Source organism: Lepidochelys kempii, chromosome 1 (genome assembly GCF_965140265.1).
Source record: "Lepidochelys kempii isolate rLepKem1 chromosome 1, rLepKem1.hap2, whole genome shotgun sequence".
NCBI lineage: Eukaryota > Metazoa > Chordata > Testudines > Cheloniidae > Lepidochelys > Lepidochelys kempii.
Genome location: NC_133256.1, coordinates 304,643,492 through 304,663,387, shown reverse-complemented (window position 1 = coordinate 304,663,387; position 19,896 = coordinate 304,643,492). Strand labels below are relative to the sequence as shown.

At 42.5% G+C, this 19,896-nt stretch overlaps 1 protein-coding gene across 6 annotated transcripts in view; it reads right to left on the bottom strand.

The window, feature by feature from the left end:
- Window positions 1-19,896, bottom strand: part of ST7 (suppression of tumorigenicity 7) — a 233,567-nt gene that overhangs the window by 105,174 nt on the left and 108,497 nt on the right. For 5 of the 6 annotated variants that reach the window (XM_073328161.1, XM_073328156.1, XM_073328160.1 and 2 more), the window contains one exon: window positions 1,600-1,682. In XM_073328161.1, the coding sequence (XP_073184262.1) occupies window positions 1,600-1,682 (83 nt within the window). Of the gene's footprint in view, window positions 1-1,599; window positions 1,683-4,960; window positions 5,635-19,896 lie in introns of those variants that run through there. The other variant, XM_073328157.1, reaches the window with a different exon arrangement.

The following is a 19,896-nucleotide window of genomic DNA, read 5'->3' as shown; positions in this document are numbered from 1 at the left end:
TAAAGATAGCTACAGCACTCGACCCAACGTTTAAGAATCTGAAGTGCCTTCCAAAATCTGAGAGGCATGAGATGTGGGCCATGCTCTCAGAAGTCTGAAAAGAGCAACACTCTGTTGCAGAAATACAGAACCCAAACCACCAAAAAAGAAAGCTGCTTTGGATTGTTATTGAGCAGAACATATCATCAGCACAAATGCGTGTCCCTTGGAATTTTGGTTGAAGAATGAAGGGACATATGAATCTTTAGCGCATCTGGCATATAAATATCTTGCGATGCCAGCTACAACAGTGCCATGAGAATGCCTGTTCTCACTTTGGGGTGACATTGTGAACCAGAAGCATGCAGCATTATCTCCTGTAAATGTAAAAAAATACTTGTTTGTCTAAGCGATTGGCTGAACAAGAAGTAGGACTGAGTGGACTTGCAGGCGCTAATATTTTACATTGTTTTATTTTTGAATGCAGTTATTTTTTGAACATAATTCTACATTTGTCAGTTCAATTTTCATGATAGAGATTGCACTACAGTACTTGTATTAGGTGGATTGAAAAATACTGATTTCAGAGTAGCAGCCGTGTTAGTCTGTATTCGCAAAAAGAAAAAGGAGTACTTGTGGCACCTTAGAGACTAACCAATTTATTTGAGCATGAGCTTTCATGAGCTACAGCTCACTTCATCGGATGCATAACCACCTTTATGCATCCGACGAAGTGAGCTGTAGCTCACGAAAGCTTATGCTCAAATAAATTGGATAGTCTCTAAGGTTCCACAAGTACTCCTTTTCTTCCACTTTTATGCATCCGATGAAGTGAGCTGTAGCTCATGAAAGCTTATGCTCAAATAAATTGGTTAGTCTCTAAGATGCTACAAGTACTCCTTTTCTTTTTGAAAAATACTATTTCTTTTGTTTTTAACCATGCAAATATTTGTAATAAAAATAAATATAAAGTGAGCAGTGTACATTTTGTATTCTGTGTTGTAACTGAAATCAATATATTTGAAAATGTAGAAAATATCCAAAAATATTTAAATAACTGGTATGATATTATTGTTTAACAGTGCGATTAATTGTGATTAATTTTTTTAATCGCTTGACAACCCTAATATAGATATACTTAGAAATATGTTTCTCTGTGTTTTAATAATTATCACTTGGAAACATGACAATGAAATTGGGTTCATTACCAGTATAAATTCCCCCACTTTTTCTACTGAGATACTTCTACCACAGGCATCACCAGGTTTAACAGTCTAAAAAGAACACACCAAGAACCTCTGAATCTCTCTCACCCCTCTAAGGGAGGCTTTTATTTTTATTATATTTGTTTATGGCAACCCTTGACATTAAAACTCATTTTTGAATTATTATAGGGTTGCTCATAAGTGCTGGGCCGTTGGCAGTTATTCTTTCCTTAAAAAGAAATGACACTGAAGCATTTGTTTTGGAAAAAAAATACTAAGAATTTCTTGGACTGCACAAACATAAAAGAGGAACAAAAGACCGATCCAAATGTTGCCCCTATGAATCATGACAGCATCCATCACACTGTGGATAACAAGAACTTTGTTAAATAAAAATAATGTATCTAGTACTTACCAAAATAAGACCTGAAATTAATGAAGAAGTGCCTGTCAAGGCAACATAGAACTTGGGGGTTAATGTGTTCAAAAACATACTCACTGAAAGAGAAAGAGAGAAAATCATCAGTACAACAGCAGCACAGGTTCTCCCTTTTGGCTTCCCCACTAACTCCACCCCCACTTTGAATAAATGACTTGCTCACCTTAAAAATAAAATCATATAAAGCACGTCTCTGTTAGTTTGCCCACACATGATGAGATGCAGCCCAATGTTCTACATACAGGAGTTCATTTTCACAACAGAATCCATCACAAGGAGTTACAAATCACTTACACACTCACTTGGCCTTTTCCACTCCCCACTGCACAATGCCACCACTGCATTTTAAAGCTCTGGAAAAGCTAAATGCCAACAGAGTTGTTAAGGCAGACAGTACAGTATCTTTCATTGGCCCAACCTATCCTGGGGAATCATGAATCAGTCTGAACCTGGGTTCAACTCCCTGCTCCGCTTCAGACTTGTGACCTTGGATAAGCCACATGGGACAGACTTTTCAAGGTAGTTAGGCACCTAAAGATGCAGGTAGGTGCCAAATGGGACTTTCAAAAGCATGTAGGTGGCTAACTCCCATTTTCTGAAAATTCTATTAAGCACCTATCTGCATATTTAGGCATTTAAACATCTTTAAAAATCTGGCCCTTAGTCTCTCCGTCCCTCAGCACCTCATCTGTAAAATGGGGGTGACAACACTTCCCTCCCTCACAGGCGTTCTGGGAGGGACAAATATATTAAAGATTGTGAGGTGCTCAGATATGACAGTGATGGCAGCCGGACTGATTAGGGGAAAAAATCCAGTAGCTTTACCAGTCTAGTTCATTATGGAATCCCCAGGGGCCCAGCCCCCAAAACCAGGCATGCTGGTTGGGGAGGAATCATGGCCAGTGTAGCCATGGAAGAATTAATTCAGCTCTGACAGGCTAACTGGCCTTCTATGAAGCCCTTCAACAGTAGAATCACCAGCTGCTCCCACTCAGTCTCTTACGGAGAATTCCTATAGAATTTGAGATAATATAATCAATTTTCTATAGTGGGTTATTTTTTTTTTGACCATCCTACGGAATTTAATATAGAATTATAGCTCTGCTTTAGAATTGGATAGGATGGTTACCAACAAACCAACCCAAAGCTCTAGCAATGAAATTATTCCCTATTCATTTATTATACAGGGCTCTGGAATAGCTTGTATGGAATCCTGTTGGTTTGATCCCTATTAATTTCTTTCAGATTTTACATACAAATCCTTCCAATCCCAGGGTGTTGTGCTCCTCACTGGAGGACACTGCACCTCTCTGCTCCACCCGAAGTGATCCAGCCCATGACGTACACAGGGTCAAACTTGATGGGGGGTCAGAGGTATTGCCCAGGCCATGCCCACCACTGTACACTTTATTGTTTTGTTTTCTGAACAGACCTAACAGACTTGTACCTAACTATAAAACAGCCATTTAAAACCCTGATTGAAGGCATGGGGAATGGCGGTGGGTTCACTCAGTTCTTTTCTGTATCTTTAAGAATGTCCCTTACTGAAGCTAAACAAACAAAGTGAAATATGGAGGAGAGATAATGAAGGTATGATATTAATCCTCACTGGCTCATGGTTAATTTTCAATATTCAGTAAGAAATAGAATTGTCTACCAGAAAAGAATCACATAGAACTTGAAACTCTGCCAGGCAGAAGCTTTGTGTTGTTTCTGCATGCATCTTTTCTCATATTTTTCCTGAAGAAACTAGAAATTGTTAAAGAGCGTGTATGTGTGATTTTTCATTCTACTGAATTTACACTAGCATCAAACTGGGAGAGTGAAGTCAAGAACCAGATCCCATCCTTTTTAGTTCTGTGTTAGTTTTACCCTTCAAACAAACTGGAAACAATAATGAGCCAAAACTTAGCTGGAGTAAATTCACCTACTTTCACTGATTTCACTGTCTTAAATGGAGCTATCCTTATTTACACCAGTTGAGGAACAGATGCAATAGTCAGGATTTCCATCACACCTGATTTCTTTTCAAATACAAACTAACTATGAAACATTAGTGCCTGCTAAATCCAGCCCAAGGCTATGCTGAGAAGGAAGAGAAATGGAAAGACTGTAATAAGCTTTGCTCTGTTCAAACCACCCACCCTTCCTTTTGAAGAAAATATTCCTCATTCTGGCATGCAAATGTAAGCTTGAGACATAATCGAAATGGAACCCTGATGGTGTCACTGATAAAATTATAGTCTGCCAACTAAATCTACTGCCCTTCTTAGGCGAATATATTCCTGCAAAAAAACATCTGCTGGGATATTGCTGTACATGTGTGCCGGTCATTACTTTGCTACAATGCCAATGATGACTTCAGTGGTTGAACTGCAGCAGACTTTATTGAGGTGCTTCCCCTTCAGTTCCCGGGCACAGGAGTAACCTAACGGGGCATGGACCATTAGAGTTCGTCATTAAATCAGGAACATTACCCAAGTGGGTTTTGATTTCCCAATGTTTTAATGACAGAGATTGAGTGATTTACCAAAATACTAAAGCCATGGTGCCTTCGAGCTTTAGAAACTGGGACATTGACATAGGGCCCATTTGGAGTCTGGGCGGAATATTGATTCTGTCCGTATCACTTAAAGCAGCATTTTCTGTTGAGTTGTGAGAGGGCACTGTTGCAAACAGAGAATTTTCTGTCTTGAGAGCAGATGAGTTAAGCACAGTCACTCAGGTCTTATCATTATCAACCACACTGAGTGAACGCTATATCAAGGAAAATTTGTCCACGTAGAGGACTGTGCAAACTCCTCTGTCCACTTAAGCTCTGGATTGCCTCTCCATGGAGTAGGGCAGAGGAGCAACTCCTGCTCAGGGGAAGCACCATACCTGTGGTGCTTTGGGAAGTGGGCTCTGTATGGATGTTTGTAGAAAATTATGATTTAGAGATGCTCCCTCATAAGGGACAGTATTATGAACATAGGAATTTGGAGATGTGCTCTGGAGGAGAGGGCTGGGAACACCCCAAAGCTGTGTGCAGCAATTCACCAAAGATGCTGTCCAGTTTGTTTTATTAAAGTTTCATTCCTTTCTCATTCATTGGTGTGTTTTTTAATGAACCCCAAGACAGTTATAGGCTCCTTGACACAGACTCCAAACAGGCCCTCTGTCAAGGGGACTGTTGTTGGCATGGTGCTTGTCAGAAGCTGGGAGAAGGGATATTGGATCCATATTTATACAGAGCAAATAGCCCCAAGTCCCTGCACAGGGGGACAGAGAGACGGGACATCTATCCTAAGTCCTGCAGAGTTGCTCAAACTTCGTGCAAGTGAGTATAGAATTTCACCTTCTGAATATTCCCAATTCCTCCAAAGGGCATTTGGAAAGTTCGCCATTGTCTTCGTCACAAACAGTCTATACTGATTCATATTTTAATAATCAGAAGTGAGCAGAAATCGTTCTACGGTGGAGGGGATTTTTAGTGATACAATCTTTGTGCCAATGCTCCTGGTTTCTCCTTCTTTGCGTGTTCTCTCTCTCATACTGCTGGATTCCACTGTGTTAACTTTAACTGCTTCTTGCTAAAACAGCTCCCTCCTCTTAGGCCTTGTCTACACCGGCAAGTTTGTGAGCAGTAAAGCCGCTTTGAGTGCTGTAACTCCCGAGGGGTACACGCTGCCAAGCTACTTAGTGCACAGAAACTGCACAGTTGCAGCGCTGTAAAAAACCCACCCCGACAAGAGGCGTAGAGGTTTCTGTGCCGGGGTACAGCGCTGCGGTGCCCGTGTAGACACCGTGGCGATTACAGCGCTGCGATTGGCCTCCGGGAGGTGTCCCACAATGCCAGTTCTCGCCTCTCTGGTCATCGGTATGAACTCTACTGCCCTGCCCTCAGGTGAGCAACTGTCAGCCCCACCCCTTAAATTCCTTGGGAATTTTGAAAGTCCCCTTCCTGTTTGCTCGGTGACGCGTGCAGTGGTCTCAGCGCGTCTCAGAGAAGGGATATTGGATCCACATTTATACAGAGCAAGTAGCCCCAAGTCCCTGCACAGGGGGACAGAGAGAAGCGACACAATGCCGAGCTGCTGGACCTCATCAGCATTTGGGGAGAGGAGGCTGTGCAGTCTCAGCTGCGCTCCAGCCATAGGAATTATGATACCTATGGACAGAAGGCCACTGTGGATACTTGGGTGCCAGTTGAGAGTGAACCGATCCAGTAGGAGGAAATCTTGGAAGAGGATGTGGAGGGAGAGGGAGACCCGGGGCAGAGCATGACTCGGAGGTCAGAGATGCAGGCAGCCAGGAGTTCTTCTATACCCCGGAGGAGGTTAGCCAGTCACAGCTGTCGGAGCTTGGCGAAGTGCAAACAGGAGAGGAGGCCCCTGGTAAGTAGCTTTGATTTTGGGAATCTCCGAAGTGAGTTGTTGGGAGCAGGAGGGTTGCAGAAAGTAGGCTTCTGTCTGTATGATGCGCTTACCACCACGTGCCTAGTCTGAGTGATGGAACAGGGTGTTGATTGACTCCCTCTCTTCACAGGAAACTCACATGGAGATACTGGGCAATCCGCTGCCGCAGGATCTTTGGCAGAGCTGTTTTGTTTCTTTCCCCATTAAGGGTAACTTTTCTGTGCCACTCTGCCATCACTGGGGGGGGAGGGTGGGAAGGACCATTGCTGCACACAGGCAAGCAGCATAAGGACCAGGGAAAGAGCTGCAGTCTTCGAGAAGACCATCCCTTGATTCCCTGCTCACCCTCAGCAGCGAGGTATCTTCCATAATGAACAGCCTGTGGAAAATGTGGGGACAGTAATGATTATAAGGCCCCTCTCGCACCGTTCTGGCTCTCCCCAAGAGCCATGTGCCCAGTGTACAGTACGGTCCTAGAACACTGATTTCCCCTTCCCCTGTGGTTACTCACCATTTTGGGAGTCTTGTGGCTTGCCTGGGTTCAGCCAGTTAGTGACAGGTATGTGAATAGTGGCTGTGTTTTAAATCACTGAATCAGTGGTCTGTGTGTTGCAAACAATACTGCTTCTGTAAAACATTGCATTTTGGCTGCACAGATATGACCTTGGGAGCCCAGCCTTTGTTATCACTGGCTGAATGACTGCGCAGAATTAGAAAGCAGCCACGAAGAACTAAAGAGGACTTTCTGCATGATGTCATGATGTACTCCATGGCCAAAAACCAAGAATTGAAGGAGTGGGAGGACAGTAAGAAGACGGACTGAAAGGAAAACACAGTGCACCAGAATGAAACCATGGAGCGGCTCTTAAAAGTTATGGAGCGCCAAGCAGACACGTTCCAGGTGCTATGAGCACTGCAAACCAAGCAGCTCTGCGCCTGCCCTCCCCTGCAACTGCTGTCACAAAACTCTTTCCCATGTGCCCCCTAGACACCGCCAACACACTCTTATCAACCTCCTGGCTCCAATCTGTACCCGCTGCATTTCACTCCTCCCTCGTCACAGTCCAGCCCTGCAGACTCCCAGTACCCAGTGCTCTCAACACCCGTCCCTCTGCAGTTTAGCCCTTCTGAAGTACAGTACCAGCTGCACTGTACTCCAATGGAGCAGGTTACATATGATACCTGGACATACACAAATCTTTAACCGTCCTGGGACCCCACCTCCTCCTGGAACCCTCCCTTCCCACATCCCCCACAGTTTTGATGTGTTTTTTTGTTTGTCTCTCCCCTCCAGTTGTTGTTTTTTAATAAAATAATTGTTTTGGTTTGAAAGCAATCTTTAGTCTATTAACTGAAAGCAAAGAGAGCCCTGCAAAGTAACAGGCAATTTTTTTTCAACCTTCATAGTGCATCGTCTGCACCAATCACAATCACCTCCTAGCATTACAAGCACTGCACTCCCGAGCAACAAATATTAGTGGCTTTCAGCTTCAAATTGCTGCCTCAAGGCATCCCTGATCATTATGGCCCCGTGCTGTGCCCCTCTAATAGCCCTGGTCTCTGGCTGTTCAAATTCAGTCCCCAGGTGCTGAGCCTCAGTGGTCCAGCCCTGAGTGAAGCTTTCATCCTTCCCTTCACAAATATTATGGAGCGTACAGCACACAGCTATAAGCATAGGAATATTGTCATTGGCCAGGTCCAGCCTCCCATAGAGGCAGAGCCAGCGGGCCTTTAAACAGCTAAAAGCACTCTCAACAGTCATTCTGCACTTGCTCAGCCTGTTGTTGAACTGCTCCTTGCTGCTATTAAGATGCTCCATGTATGGCTTCATAAGCCACGGTATTAACGGGTAGGCAGGGTCTTCCAGGATCACAATGGTATTTCAACTTCCCCGACGGTGATCTTCTGGTCCGGGAAGAAAGTCCCTGCTTGCAGCTTCCTGAACAGGCCAGTGTTCCAAAAGATGCATGCGGCATGCACCTTTCCGGACCAGCCTGCGTTAATGTCCATGAAGCGCCCACGGTGATCCACAAGCGCCTGGAGAACCATTGAGAAATACCCCTTCCAATAAATATACTTGGTGGCTTAGCGGTCTGGTGCCAGAATTGAAATATCCGTGCCATCTATTGCCCCTCCTTAGTTAGGGAAGCCCATTTGTGCAAAGCCATCTACAATGTCACGCATGTTGCCCAGAGTCGTGGTCTTTCGGAGCAGAATGCGATTAATGGCCCTGCACACTTCCGTCAACACGAATCCAATGGTCAACTCTCCCACTCCAAACTGGTTAGCGACCGATCAGCAGCAGTCTGGAGTAGCCAGCTTCCACAGTGCAATCACCACGTGCTTCTCCAATGACAGGGCAGCTCTCATTTTCGTGTCCTTGCGCCGCAAGACTGAGCCGAGCTCATCACACAGTCCTATGAATGTGACTTTCCTCATCCGAAAGTTCTGCAGCCACTGCTCGTCATCCCAGATGGGCATCACAATGTGATCCCACCACTCAGTGCTTGTTTCCCGAGCCCAAAAGCGGCGTTCCACTGTGGTCAGCACCTCTGTGAATGACACAAGCAATCTCGTGTCGTAGCTACTATGCATGGCAAGATCAATGTCGAACTCCTCTTGCCTTTGTAGTTTAAGAAATAACTCCACTGCCACTTGTAACGTGTTAGTGAGAGCAAGCAGCATATTGGTCAACAGTGCGGGATCCATTCCTGCAGACCAGAGGCATAGCACGCAGTACACAAACCACTGAAAGATGGCGCCAAATGCTGACGGAAGCACAGGGGTTGCTGGGATGCAAAGCAATGCATCACTGGGCATTGGGACAGGGCCCAGGATGTCCCACCATCCCCTCCGCCTTCCCACAACTCTTAGCGGCAGAAGAGGAAGAGATGCTCTGTGGGATAGCTGCCCCGAGTTCACCGCTCCGAATACCACTGCAAGTGTGAACACGCTATTGCGAAGGCAGCTGAAGGTGTGAACACGCAACAGCGGTTTCCCTTCAGCGTTCTCTGAGCGGCGCTGTAACTGCCGGAGCTGTAACTCTGACAGTGCAGACATACCCTAATACTATTGCTGCTACAAAAAGGGCTACAAGCCTGCAGGTTCTTCAGAATATGTGGGCCACATTCTCAGCTGATGCAAACTGGCATAGTTCCACCGATTTATTGGAGCTACGCTGATTTACATCAGCTGATTATCTGGCCTACGTATGTTCAGTCACTTTGCTTTTTTCTTCAATTGAAAGAGTAATACAACTACTAACCCATGACAATTATTCTGCCACAAGGTATTAATCCCCCTGTATGTTTCATTATTAAAGCAAATTGTTTTCCACTGTGAAACCTATGTTTCCATATCCATCAGACTAAATACAGGAGAAAACATGTGGTCAGACTGTGCTCCCCTTGAAGTCAACAGGAGTTTTGCCTGAACATTAATGGAAGCTGGGATTTAGCTTTTCTATATTCAGCGCCAACTGCCTGATTTTCCTCAAGAGCCTATTCCCTTTAATTATTGTTAAATCCCAATTGCTTCCAAAGGCTTTTGTAGATGGCTGAAATATTTTTAGTGTGTTTGTGGAGATAATATATTGCAGGCTGTAGTTATTCTATTATTCAAAATCATTTGGGGGAAAAGGGTCTAACACAGACTGCTAGATACCTTAAATGACCCATTTTAAAATTAATTTTAACTCAGGCTAATTAACAGCTTTACTCATAAATTCACTGAAAATTTATTTTGTCCTGAAAGAGCAAACTGCAATGTTTGTTCAGGATACATTGTATTTTGCATACATATCAGAGTTTGAATCTCTGATGTATGTCTAAACCTCATCTCAATCTTAACGCAGCTTGTTGGTCCCTCCATAACTGCAATCTCAAAAGTAAGTTATAACCCATAGGGCTCACAGACAGGGTGGGAGTGGAACAATGGTGAATGAAGGCATGAGTAGGTGAAAGTTCAAGGACCCCACTCAGACAAACCAATGTTCAGAGTTCCTGCCTCAGAGTGAGGAAAGCCACGAGTTCTTGAGTTTAAAGTGAGCCATTTACTGTCTACCCCTTCAAATTGTCCTCCCCCTAACAATCTTTAGAAGGGCCATAACTCATTTGGGACAAGTGTACTCAGGTCAGATTGGCGGGTACATATGAGTATCATGGCCCCTCTTCCCCTCAAATATAAATAAAGGAGGAAGATTTGAGGTTAACCAGCCATTAGGGGGTGCACCAAGAAAAACCCTAGTCCCATAATAGGGCTTTTTCCTGGGAAGCTATTAAGAGTTTTTACTTCTGCAAATATTCTAAAGAAATTACCAAAGAAGAAGAAAAAAACACCTAAAAGTTGAACAGAGATAGTGTGCGTTTCAAATGTAACTGAGTTCTTGCAAATTCTAAGTAGCTTCCTTCTCTAAGGTCTCTTGGTGTAAATTAATAATCAAAACTTGAAAACATCAGTGCCTTGAGAATGAGGGAATGATTACATGTTTGCTCTACCAGAAATAATTAGCACCTCTGTGCAGTGCACAGGAAAATCCAGATGCCCACTTACTTAGTTCAGCCACCTACCATCATGCTAGAGCAAAAGGCCTGAATCAGAGTCAGATTCAGATATCTGAGGCCTGTTTCAAGGGCCACGGGAGTTACTGGAAAAGACTCCTGTGGACTTCAGTGGTTGTGGATCAGGGCCCTGCTGAGAAAACGATGAGGCAAAATGTGGCATAAAAGCTGTCTCTAGCTTCACATGAATAATATCTGGCAACCTACACAGAGTTTTACATCATCAAAGCACTCTGGACCTGTACTAATACTGACTAATTGAATAAGAAAACATCCTGGTTTGAAGCAGACACCTTTCACTGCTCCACTGATATTTCTTCCATTTCAATATTTTGGTGGAGGTGAAGAAGCGAGCAAATTATTCTCTGGTGTCAAATATGCATAAGGCCAACCCAGGATATCAAAACTCAAGTAGAGTATGTGGCTCTTGGCAATAACAAACATGTTACGGTTTCTATACTTCCATGTATTTTTAAAACATTTTAAAAATAGTTTAATATTTTTCAATCCTTTATTTACGGTAATGGGTATTTAAAGGAATCTTGAGTTCCATGGTTTATGGATTTTGAGTATACAGATATGGAAAGAGAGATCAGTTCATACTGCATGAAAGCAGCTATTGTGATGCAGATCTGGAGTAGCATGGGCACCATGCTGCAAAAAAGCAGGGACATTACCACTGGTCTTCACAATACAATGGTGACTTGAGTTCATTGCACAGCTACTGCTAATTGTAAACTGAATGGAAGGCTGGGCCAGTCTGAGCATTCAGACTGGCTAATGCACTGGCAGCAATGAACCCTGTACAAACCAACTGAAACTGCACCCCCATTAAAAAATCCAGACGTCTCATATTTTGAGGTTTTCTCATCTTCAAGAACAAACTCAAGAGAAGTCATTTTCTGGGGATTAATGAGCAGATGGGGATAGACTGACCAGCTAGTAAGGGTGAAAAATCAAGGCAGAGAGTGGGGGGTAATAGGCACCTATATAAGACGAAGCCCTGAATATCGGGACTGTCCCTATAAAATCTGGACATCTGATCACCCTAGATGGAGATAACAGCTGCTGGGCGGCACTTTGAACCTGGGTTTCATTCCCAGCTCTGCCACCGACCTACTGTGTGACCTTGGGCAAGTCACTTCATCTTTCTGTGCCTTTGTATCTTCCCCCTCCCTTTATCTGTTTTGTCTCTTTCAATAGTAAGCTCCTTAGGGCATGGGCTATCTCTTACTCTTTCTTGTATGTGTCTAGCACAGTGCTCTGATATCAGGTGGGACTGCTAGTAACACAAACAACAATAACAGTAATGAGCAGATGGTGTAAGCTGGATGGACTGAGAATGAGCAATGAAGGGTGATATGGCCATGCCAAAATGATTCCATTAGCTGTTCCTCTCCAGACAGTCTAATGGTTGGGATGGTTTTAAAGTGGAGAATTTGTGTAAAGTATAATATTGTTTCTGCTTGTTAGCTGGACTCTACTGCAACACACTTTCAACCTTAACTCCTTTATAATTAATTTTTTTGTTTGCAAACTCATATAAGACCCTATCAACACTTATTCAGATCTATACCATTTTAAGATATCCAGGACTTCTCTGTCGTCTTAGTTGTACTTTAATGCAATACTGCATGGAGAAGTGTTCCAGTGTGGTTGTGACTGGGGATTTCCTTTCTTCACTCTGCAGCACTACAAGACTCCTCAGACTGAAACTGCTTGCATGCATGACCAGAACATGTATTGCAGAAAGACATCTTAACTGTTGGGTCAAGTTGTGGTCCCCTTCTATAATCATGTACACATCTGTCCGAGAAAGGTAGGGTAAGTTCTGATATCACAGTGCTCGAAAATGAGAAGCCTTGATGCACTGTGCTGGTAGTGTGGTTTCTGAATATTATAATTTATCTGTATTCTCTATTTCCTTTTAGACATGCATCATGCTCCTTTCTCTTGTAAGAGAAAGCGCATGTACAGCAAGAGAAAACCCAACTCTCTGGAGGGAAAGCTACAGCACACATCATGAGCCAGATACATTTGCAACTTGCTAAATACTCCCTGCTCCCTCACAAAGCAATCCCACTTATGCTATAGCTGGAATACTATCTCAGTTTATTTCATTGCACAGTGGGCTAATTAGATGAAATGGCACTAAGTACTGCAACAAGTTTTGGAATAATGTAGATAGGCTACGTGGTGTTTGTTAAATCTCATGTGCCTATTACCTATACTATACCTTAGACTGAGGCCTTAGATAGGTTTATGAAGTTTAGCCTTTTAAAGCTGTACTAAAATGAAAGCCAATTACTAAACTTCATTATATGGAGTCACTTAAGACAATTAATGGCTTTTGTTCTAAGTACCAGATCAGCACAGTTCAACCTGCAGATAGAATAGGTTTTGCCCTTTTCTGACATGCTAAGTGTGGGGTATTGATTCCATTTGATTTTGCACTTGCAGCTAGAAGGATCATTATGTTCATTATTAATTAAAAAAGCACCTTTCGTTAAAGGTTTGCTACGAGGATTAGCTTCAATGCCTTAGATAATTAAGATTAGAGTAGGCAACCCTCATTGCTGGGTGATAACTCAGACATTGATCAACTGCTGGTGTTTGTGAAACAACAAAAGACAAAAAAGGTCTCACAGACTCCTGCATTGTAGAAAGACCTCTGAACTCTGGGTCAAGTGGTAGACCCTTTCTATAATCATGTGCATATACCTAGTCCTCTCACTGCCCCTTAGAGAGATATGAAGAGACAGAGGACCTTTCTCCTATCAGACTTGCTTCTTGGCCTTTTATCCAAGGACCAGGTGACCAAGAAGCTATCACCCGATCCCTCACCTCAAACCAATCACCTGGGAAGCAACTAACTAGGCACTGGTCGGTGAAGTCTAACTCCCAGAAAAGGCCATCCCTACCTTGAGACAGGGAGGATGAGGGGGCAGGCACAGAGTATTCCTGTTTCAAAATCTTAGTGAAATGGTTTAGAGAAAGGGGGAAGGAGCCTGAGATTTCTCCCCTCATGTACTCCTCCCACCCCAAACTGTGTGGTGACCTACTATTTGGCTGAGAACTAGAGCTGGTCAGGGCATTCTCCGCCCCTCCAAAAAAAAACGTTGAGGAAAATAAAAGATTTTTCATTGTTGTTTAATTTTTTCTACAAAATTTTCAGGTATTCATCATAAAAACACACACTGAAAATTGTTTAGTTTTCAGCAACCAAAAAACTGAAAACTTTCAGCTAGTCAGACACAAATTTTTGGTTTAACTGAAAAGTGTCACCTGTCTGGTCCAGTTGCCAAAAAACTAGAATATTTTGTTATTGTTGTTGGTTTGTTTTTTTAGCTAAAAATTTTCTCAAAAACAGATATTCCAAAATAGAAAATGTCTGTTTTGACTGAAAAGCCATTTTTTGTTTAAAAACAAAAAATCTTAAATGAAAAATCTTGATCCACTCAACTGTCAACATCAACATGGCACCTAAGGTAGGCTGTGCCCGAGCAATATTAGGTGTCTCCTTACACTGGCTGAGCAGAATGTGTTTGAACAAGAGCAGGGAATGCTACAAGGAATCTATACGCTCAAGAATCTTCCTGTATCGAACCTCTATATTTTAGGAATTGCAAAGATGCTGTTCACCTTGGTATCTAAGCAATTGTGAGATGCTTGTGAGAAACATTAGAATGATAAGAGGCAGCAAGTTCATGGAGACTTGCCCAGGATGCATAGTCGCTAATGTCATTATCCTATTACTGAAAATATATCTGTGCTTCCTGCTTACATAACGTCTGCTGTTTGTTATGGGAAAGATGGGTGAAAGAAAATTGATTTTCGGGGGGGGGGGGGAGGAGAGGTGGGGAGTGTTTATTTAAGTTCATCTTTGTAGTAAAGCTGTAGAGAATCCTATTTTTCTATCACTGACAAATGTTGGACAATTCTTGATGCCACTCTAGAGGTGCAATGATACAGCATTAGATGGAGAAAGAACACTGAATTCCAATAAGATGAGTTTTGTGGAAGAAATTAAGAGAAACAGTCACACCACTTTTCTGTATTAAGCTACCTGTAAAACTCACTAGAACAGGAAAGTATTGTAATATTTTTTTTCAATAATTTCAATAATTGGTGCTCTGGGTAATGTGGCATTGAAAGTAGGAAAATTATTTTTTCATCAAGTGTGGTTCATTATTGCTCTAATTAACGCCCCCCCTTTACGATACTAGTCACTCAGATAGTAATTTATACCAAATGGAAAGGTGCTACAGTATGAGGAAATCTATCACCACATTCCCTACATTCCTGGGAATTTTCAGGGAAGGTTTAGCACTAAGTTTGACTGTGACAATACAACATAGGTTATCTGGAGGTTTCAAGGGTAACAAACGCTTTTGATGATTGGGAGGTTTCTATGGTAGCTCTGTAGATACCACTGAAGTTTGCACTCAGGTCCTGAGGACAATCCTGTTTTGTGTAACAGAGATATGGATAAGTGTGGTACACATACAGGATATCTAAGTGAAAGCATTGCAAATTGCTTTAAACAATACGTGTTTTAATATGGCTAAATGTAGAGGTGTACATCTGGGAAAAAAATGTGTAGGCCACACTTACAGGATGGTAGACCCTACCCTGGGAAGCAGTGACTCTGAAAAAGATTTGGGTTTAGGGGTGGATAATCAGCTGAATAGGCACTCCCAGTGTGATGCAGTGGCCAAAAAGAACTAATGAGATCCGGGATGCATAAATAGGGAACTGTTTAATAGGAGTAAAGAGATTATTTTACCTCTATATTTGGCACTGGTGTGATTGCTGGAATACTGTTTCCAATTCTGATACTCAAAGGATGTTGATAAATTGGAGAGAAGAGCCATGAGACTGATTACAGGTTTAGAAAACCTGCCTTATAAAGATAGACTCAAGGAGATCAATCTATTTAGCTTAACAAAGAGAGGGATAGGGGATGATCTGATTACAGTCCATAGGAGACCTACGTGGGGAACAAATATTTAATATTTCAATAATAATTGAATCTAGCAGAGAAATGTGTAACACAAACCAATGGTTGGAAGCCGAAGCTAGACAAATTCACAGTGAAAATAAGGCATACATTTTTAACACTAAGCGTAATTAATTATTGGAACAATTTACCAGTGTTCATGGTGGATTCTCCAGCACTGACAATTTTAAAATCAAGATTGGACGCTTTTCTCAGAGATCTGCTCTAGGAATTATTTTTGGGAAATTCTATGGCCTGCACTACAGTTTATACAGGAAGAAATACTCGATGATCACAATGGTCCCTTCTGGCCTTAGAATCTATGACTCTATAAAAGGATATAGTGGAAGCCTCAACAGGACACAAACTGCAAATACCTCCCCGCAAAAGTTGGCATGAATAAATTACACAACACTGCCATCTATTTGAAGTGAGTATTCAAGTCCTGACCATCCGGTACTGTTTTATAAATAATTCTAACACAGTAATAATCTATATAACTAAGTCCCTAAACATCTTTGGAGGTTTAACAAGCATCCAGCAAAAGGGCCTTTACACAGTCTTAAAGAATCAGAGAGGAATGTGTTTTTATTGTTAAAATAAACTGAATAAAATCAACTCATATATAGATATAGAATAGATAGGGAGATATAGTTACACACACAGACTGGATGGGCTGGGAAGAGAAAAAAGAACAGGAGTTTCTCTTGTGAAGAGTGTAACATTTTTCCACCCTACAAGTTTAGCTTGCAGCAATTCTACTCATTCTATGATCCCGCTGGATCAAACCATCTAAGCAGAACTGGGTGAGGTAGTTGTTGGGTGGGGACCTCCAACAAACACCTGCACTATGGTGCTGCATTAAGTGAAGTTGGTGATTCAATAAGTGACATTCTTCCCTTTCGGTCAGTAATGGAGTTAGGGGGCACCGATTCTTCAGTCCTGATCACCCATGGTTACCAAAACCCCACCAACTTAAAATCCAGTTCATTTTAAAAATGAGTGAAAAGTGGTATCCCTGCCCGTAAGTCCTCCAGCCAATTTTTGTGGTTTTTGTATTAATCACACATTCCCATTTTTAAAAAATTTTTAATTCTCACCTGTTGTGTGAAAGACTCACAGGAACAACGGGGGATACTAACGGATTGTGCAAGGGGATCAATGAAACTGACCACACACAAAGTGCTGTCAAATGTATAAAGAAAAAGAAGCCGAACAACCAGTATTTTTCATGAGACCTTCATCTGTTCCAAAAGGGGATGTTTCAGCCTTGTTTCTCATGATCAGTAAGTCCTTGTGGAGAAGGATAAATAGACCAAGCATCTGCTTGGAATGTGCGATTCCCTCAGACAGAAGAGACAGTTACTATGCTCATCCTTCCGAGGGCTTAGTCCATGACAGGATGGAAAGGGCTTGAAGCCCGCAGGTTTTGAGTCCACCATTATAGAAGCTCTGTACAGAGAGTCTGGCCAGTGATGTTTAGTCCAGACACCTGGTGATCAGTTCCTGGCAACTGAAGCAAGAAATCAGAAGTGGTTCTGATGATTTGCAGAAGATTTTGAAGATTAGCCTGAGCTAAGAACTAGTGGTTGGAGATTCCCACGGTTTTGTCTTGCTGCCATGGGTAATAAGAGGGAATTGAGGGAGGGCTGCAGCTGCCCTGCCTTTTATGCTCTCATAGGGCAGCATGAAGTGTAAGGTCGGAGCCTTTTTCTGCAGTAAAAACAGCAGCCATGAGATAAGTTGCAGAGAGAGACATCCTCACGTTTCATCTAAATTGCACCAAAACAATGTAATATTGGTCTGTTAAGAAGGCACTTCTGTCCTAATCACCCACCATCACCAGAAAAAGAAACAGATCTTAAAATGTTTAAAGAAAACTTTCTTTGATAACACTCTGTCTGGAAAGAAACCACTTATCAACAGTTGTGATTGTGAAATTTATACTTCTCTATTGTTTTGCTTTTATGGTCCCTATCTCTCTACTGTTTATCTCTGTGGTCTCTGTCTGAGTCTTTAATTGTTTCTGTCTGTTGCATAACTAATTTTGCAAGATTTGAATCAACTAAAGTGGTGTGGGGTCTGACTGGTTAAAGAACTGTTTTGCAATGTGTTAGGACTTGTTAAAGAATTGTTTCATAATACTTAAATAAACAGGACTGGTTAACATACAAATAGACAGGACTCAAGTTTCATTATAAAAATTGGGGTTGAAGAAGAAATGAAAGAGAACCCACTTCCAGGACCCCGCACAGCTCAAGATCAAAGCTGCCAGAATACTCTGCATGACCATGCTGTACAGCAACTGAAGCTTGCCTGGCCAGTAGGAGGAAGGTCGGCTGCGCACTTGGGAGTCCTGAGCATTGTATGCTTAGTGTGTGTATTCTGTTTTGATAACTCTTAATAAATAGAGGTTAAGGATATTCCTGTGTAAGGCTCTTTTCACTGGGCAAAGACCCACAGAGCCCTGCGTCCACCAGGAAGGGGTGTTAGCTCTGAGCCCACGAAGGGGTAAAGTTGTGTCCCTTACTTCCTGACTACCAAAAGAGAAGGTAGGGGGTGAGAGCCTTAAATTGTGCAGGTAACAGAAGAGCCTCAGGGCACATATGTTGCCCTGCTAGGCATTGCTAGTAAAAAAATACCTGGCCTTGCACTTGAGGCATATGTGCATCTCCAGGGGGCTCCACACTGACCACACGCTCAAAGAACCTACATTTCCCACTGTAAGAAGGTTATTAACCCTGGGCAAGAGCCAACTTGGGTCATTACATTCTGCCTGCCTACATTCCTCCAGCAAGTTCAACTGGATAAGGCATATTTTGCTTCTGTCCTAAAACTGTAGAGTAATGTTATTGCATTTCACTGCAACCAGAGATGGCTGCATTTCAGGGATGGATGAAATGATCTTTTGATGTAGGCCCCAATCTTGCAATGAGCTCTATGTGAGTGGAGTCCTGTGCCTACATGGGAGCTTATTGCAGGACCAGGGCCATCATCCTTAAAATGCATTGGGATAAAAAAGCCCTGCCTAAATATTGGAACAATATTATCACATGAGGGAGGGGAAAATGTATATAAAGCACACTTCCTCATTGCATCATTTAAATTATATGGAGGGGGGCTGCTAATAAACATTAACAATAAAGATTTGGATTTAGCTTTCAGATTTAGACTTTAGTAATCTTCCAGAGGAAAAGACAGCTGAATACATACGGTATTTTGCTTACTGAATATTTGATGCTTTTGTTCTAAAAATAAATCGTGGTTAAATTCAGGAGAGGGTTGAGTGCAATACCGACTGTCCTGTTCAATTTTCCTTTACTTTTTTAAAAATTATTGAATGTCTTCAGAGGCGGCTGACATTTTGAATGCAAGGAGGAACAGAAAGCAGCTAAATACCCACAGAACAAGAGGACACCTAGATAGGACTGCCTCAGCACCACTCAGAATTCTCACTCGGCCTGCATCAAATGTCAGTGTTCTGAGAAACGCTGCACAAATGTGCTAACCCAAGCACTTATTATTATCCTCCAATTATTCTTTCAGCTTTTCTCTCTCTCTCCTTCTCCAACTGAATAGCTTGGATACAGAAAAGAAACATGCAGTTCCATATTAGTTAAGCAAACAGGGCACTGGCAGTAGGTAAGGTGAGCATCATGTGCCATGAATATAAATGTTACAGGACTAATTATAACCAGTATTTCTGTACATACCACCTGTTACAAATCAAGCAGTGGGGAAATGTTCTGCATGGCATTCAATACCAGGCTGCAGATAATGGATTATAGCTGAAGCGCAGGTCTTGCAGTGCGAAAAACTGATTTTTTTGAGAATGTTTCTGTGAGATTAGCAACTTGATGCCTGTCGTTCTTGCACTAGTTGCTGGAAATATTCAGTAAATACCATATGGCGCAGAGAGGACAGCATTCCACCGTAATGTCTGATTAGAAATAAGCATTTGCACTTCTATAGTATCTTCTATTTAGCGTCGCAAAGAGCTTACCGGCACTAAGGGCTGTATGGGCGAGCAGGAAACATAAGCGGGAGTAAAATTTGCCCACATGCTCCTGTGCAGCCTCCCTGGGCCCTGACTTGAGCAGCTGTGGGAGCTCAGAGCATCTTAAAAATCAGGCCCAGGATACCTCAAATTGGGTGCCTAAAATGAGTGCACACTTTTGATAATTTGCCCAGTCATACAGTGAGTCAGTGGCAGAGATCGCAATAAAACCCAGGAGAACTGACTTCCAGTCCCTAGGGGCCTAATTTTCGTAAGTACTGAGCACCCACAACACCGAGCAAAGCTAATGGGAGCTGCAGG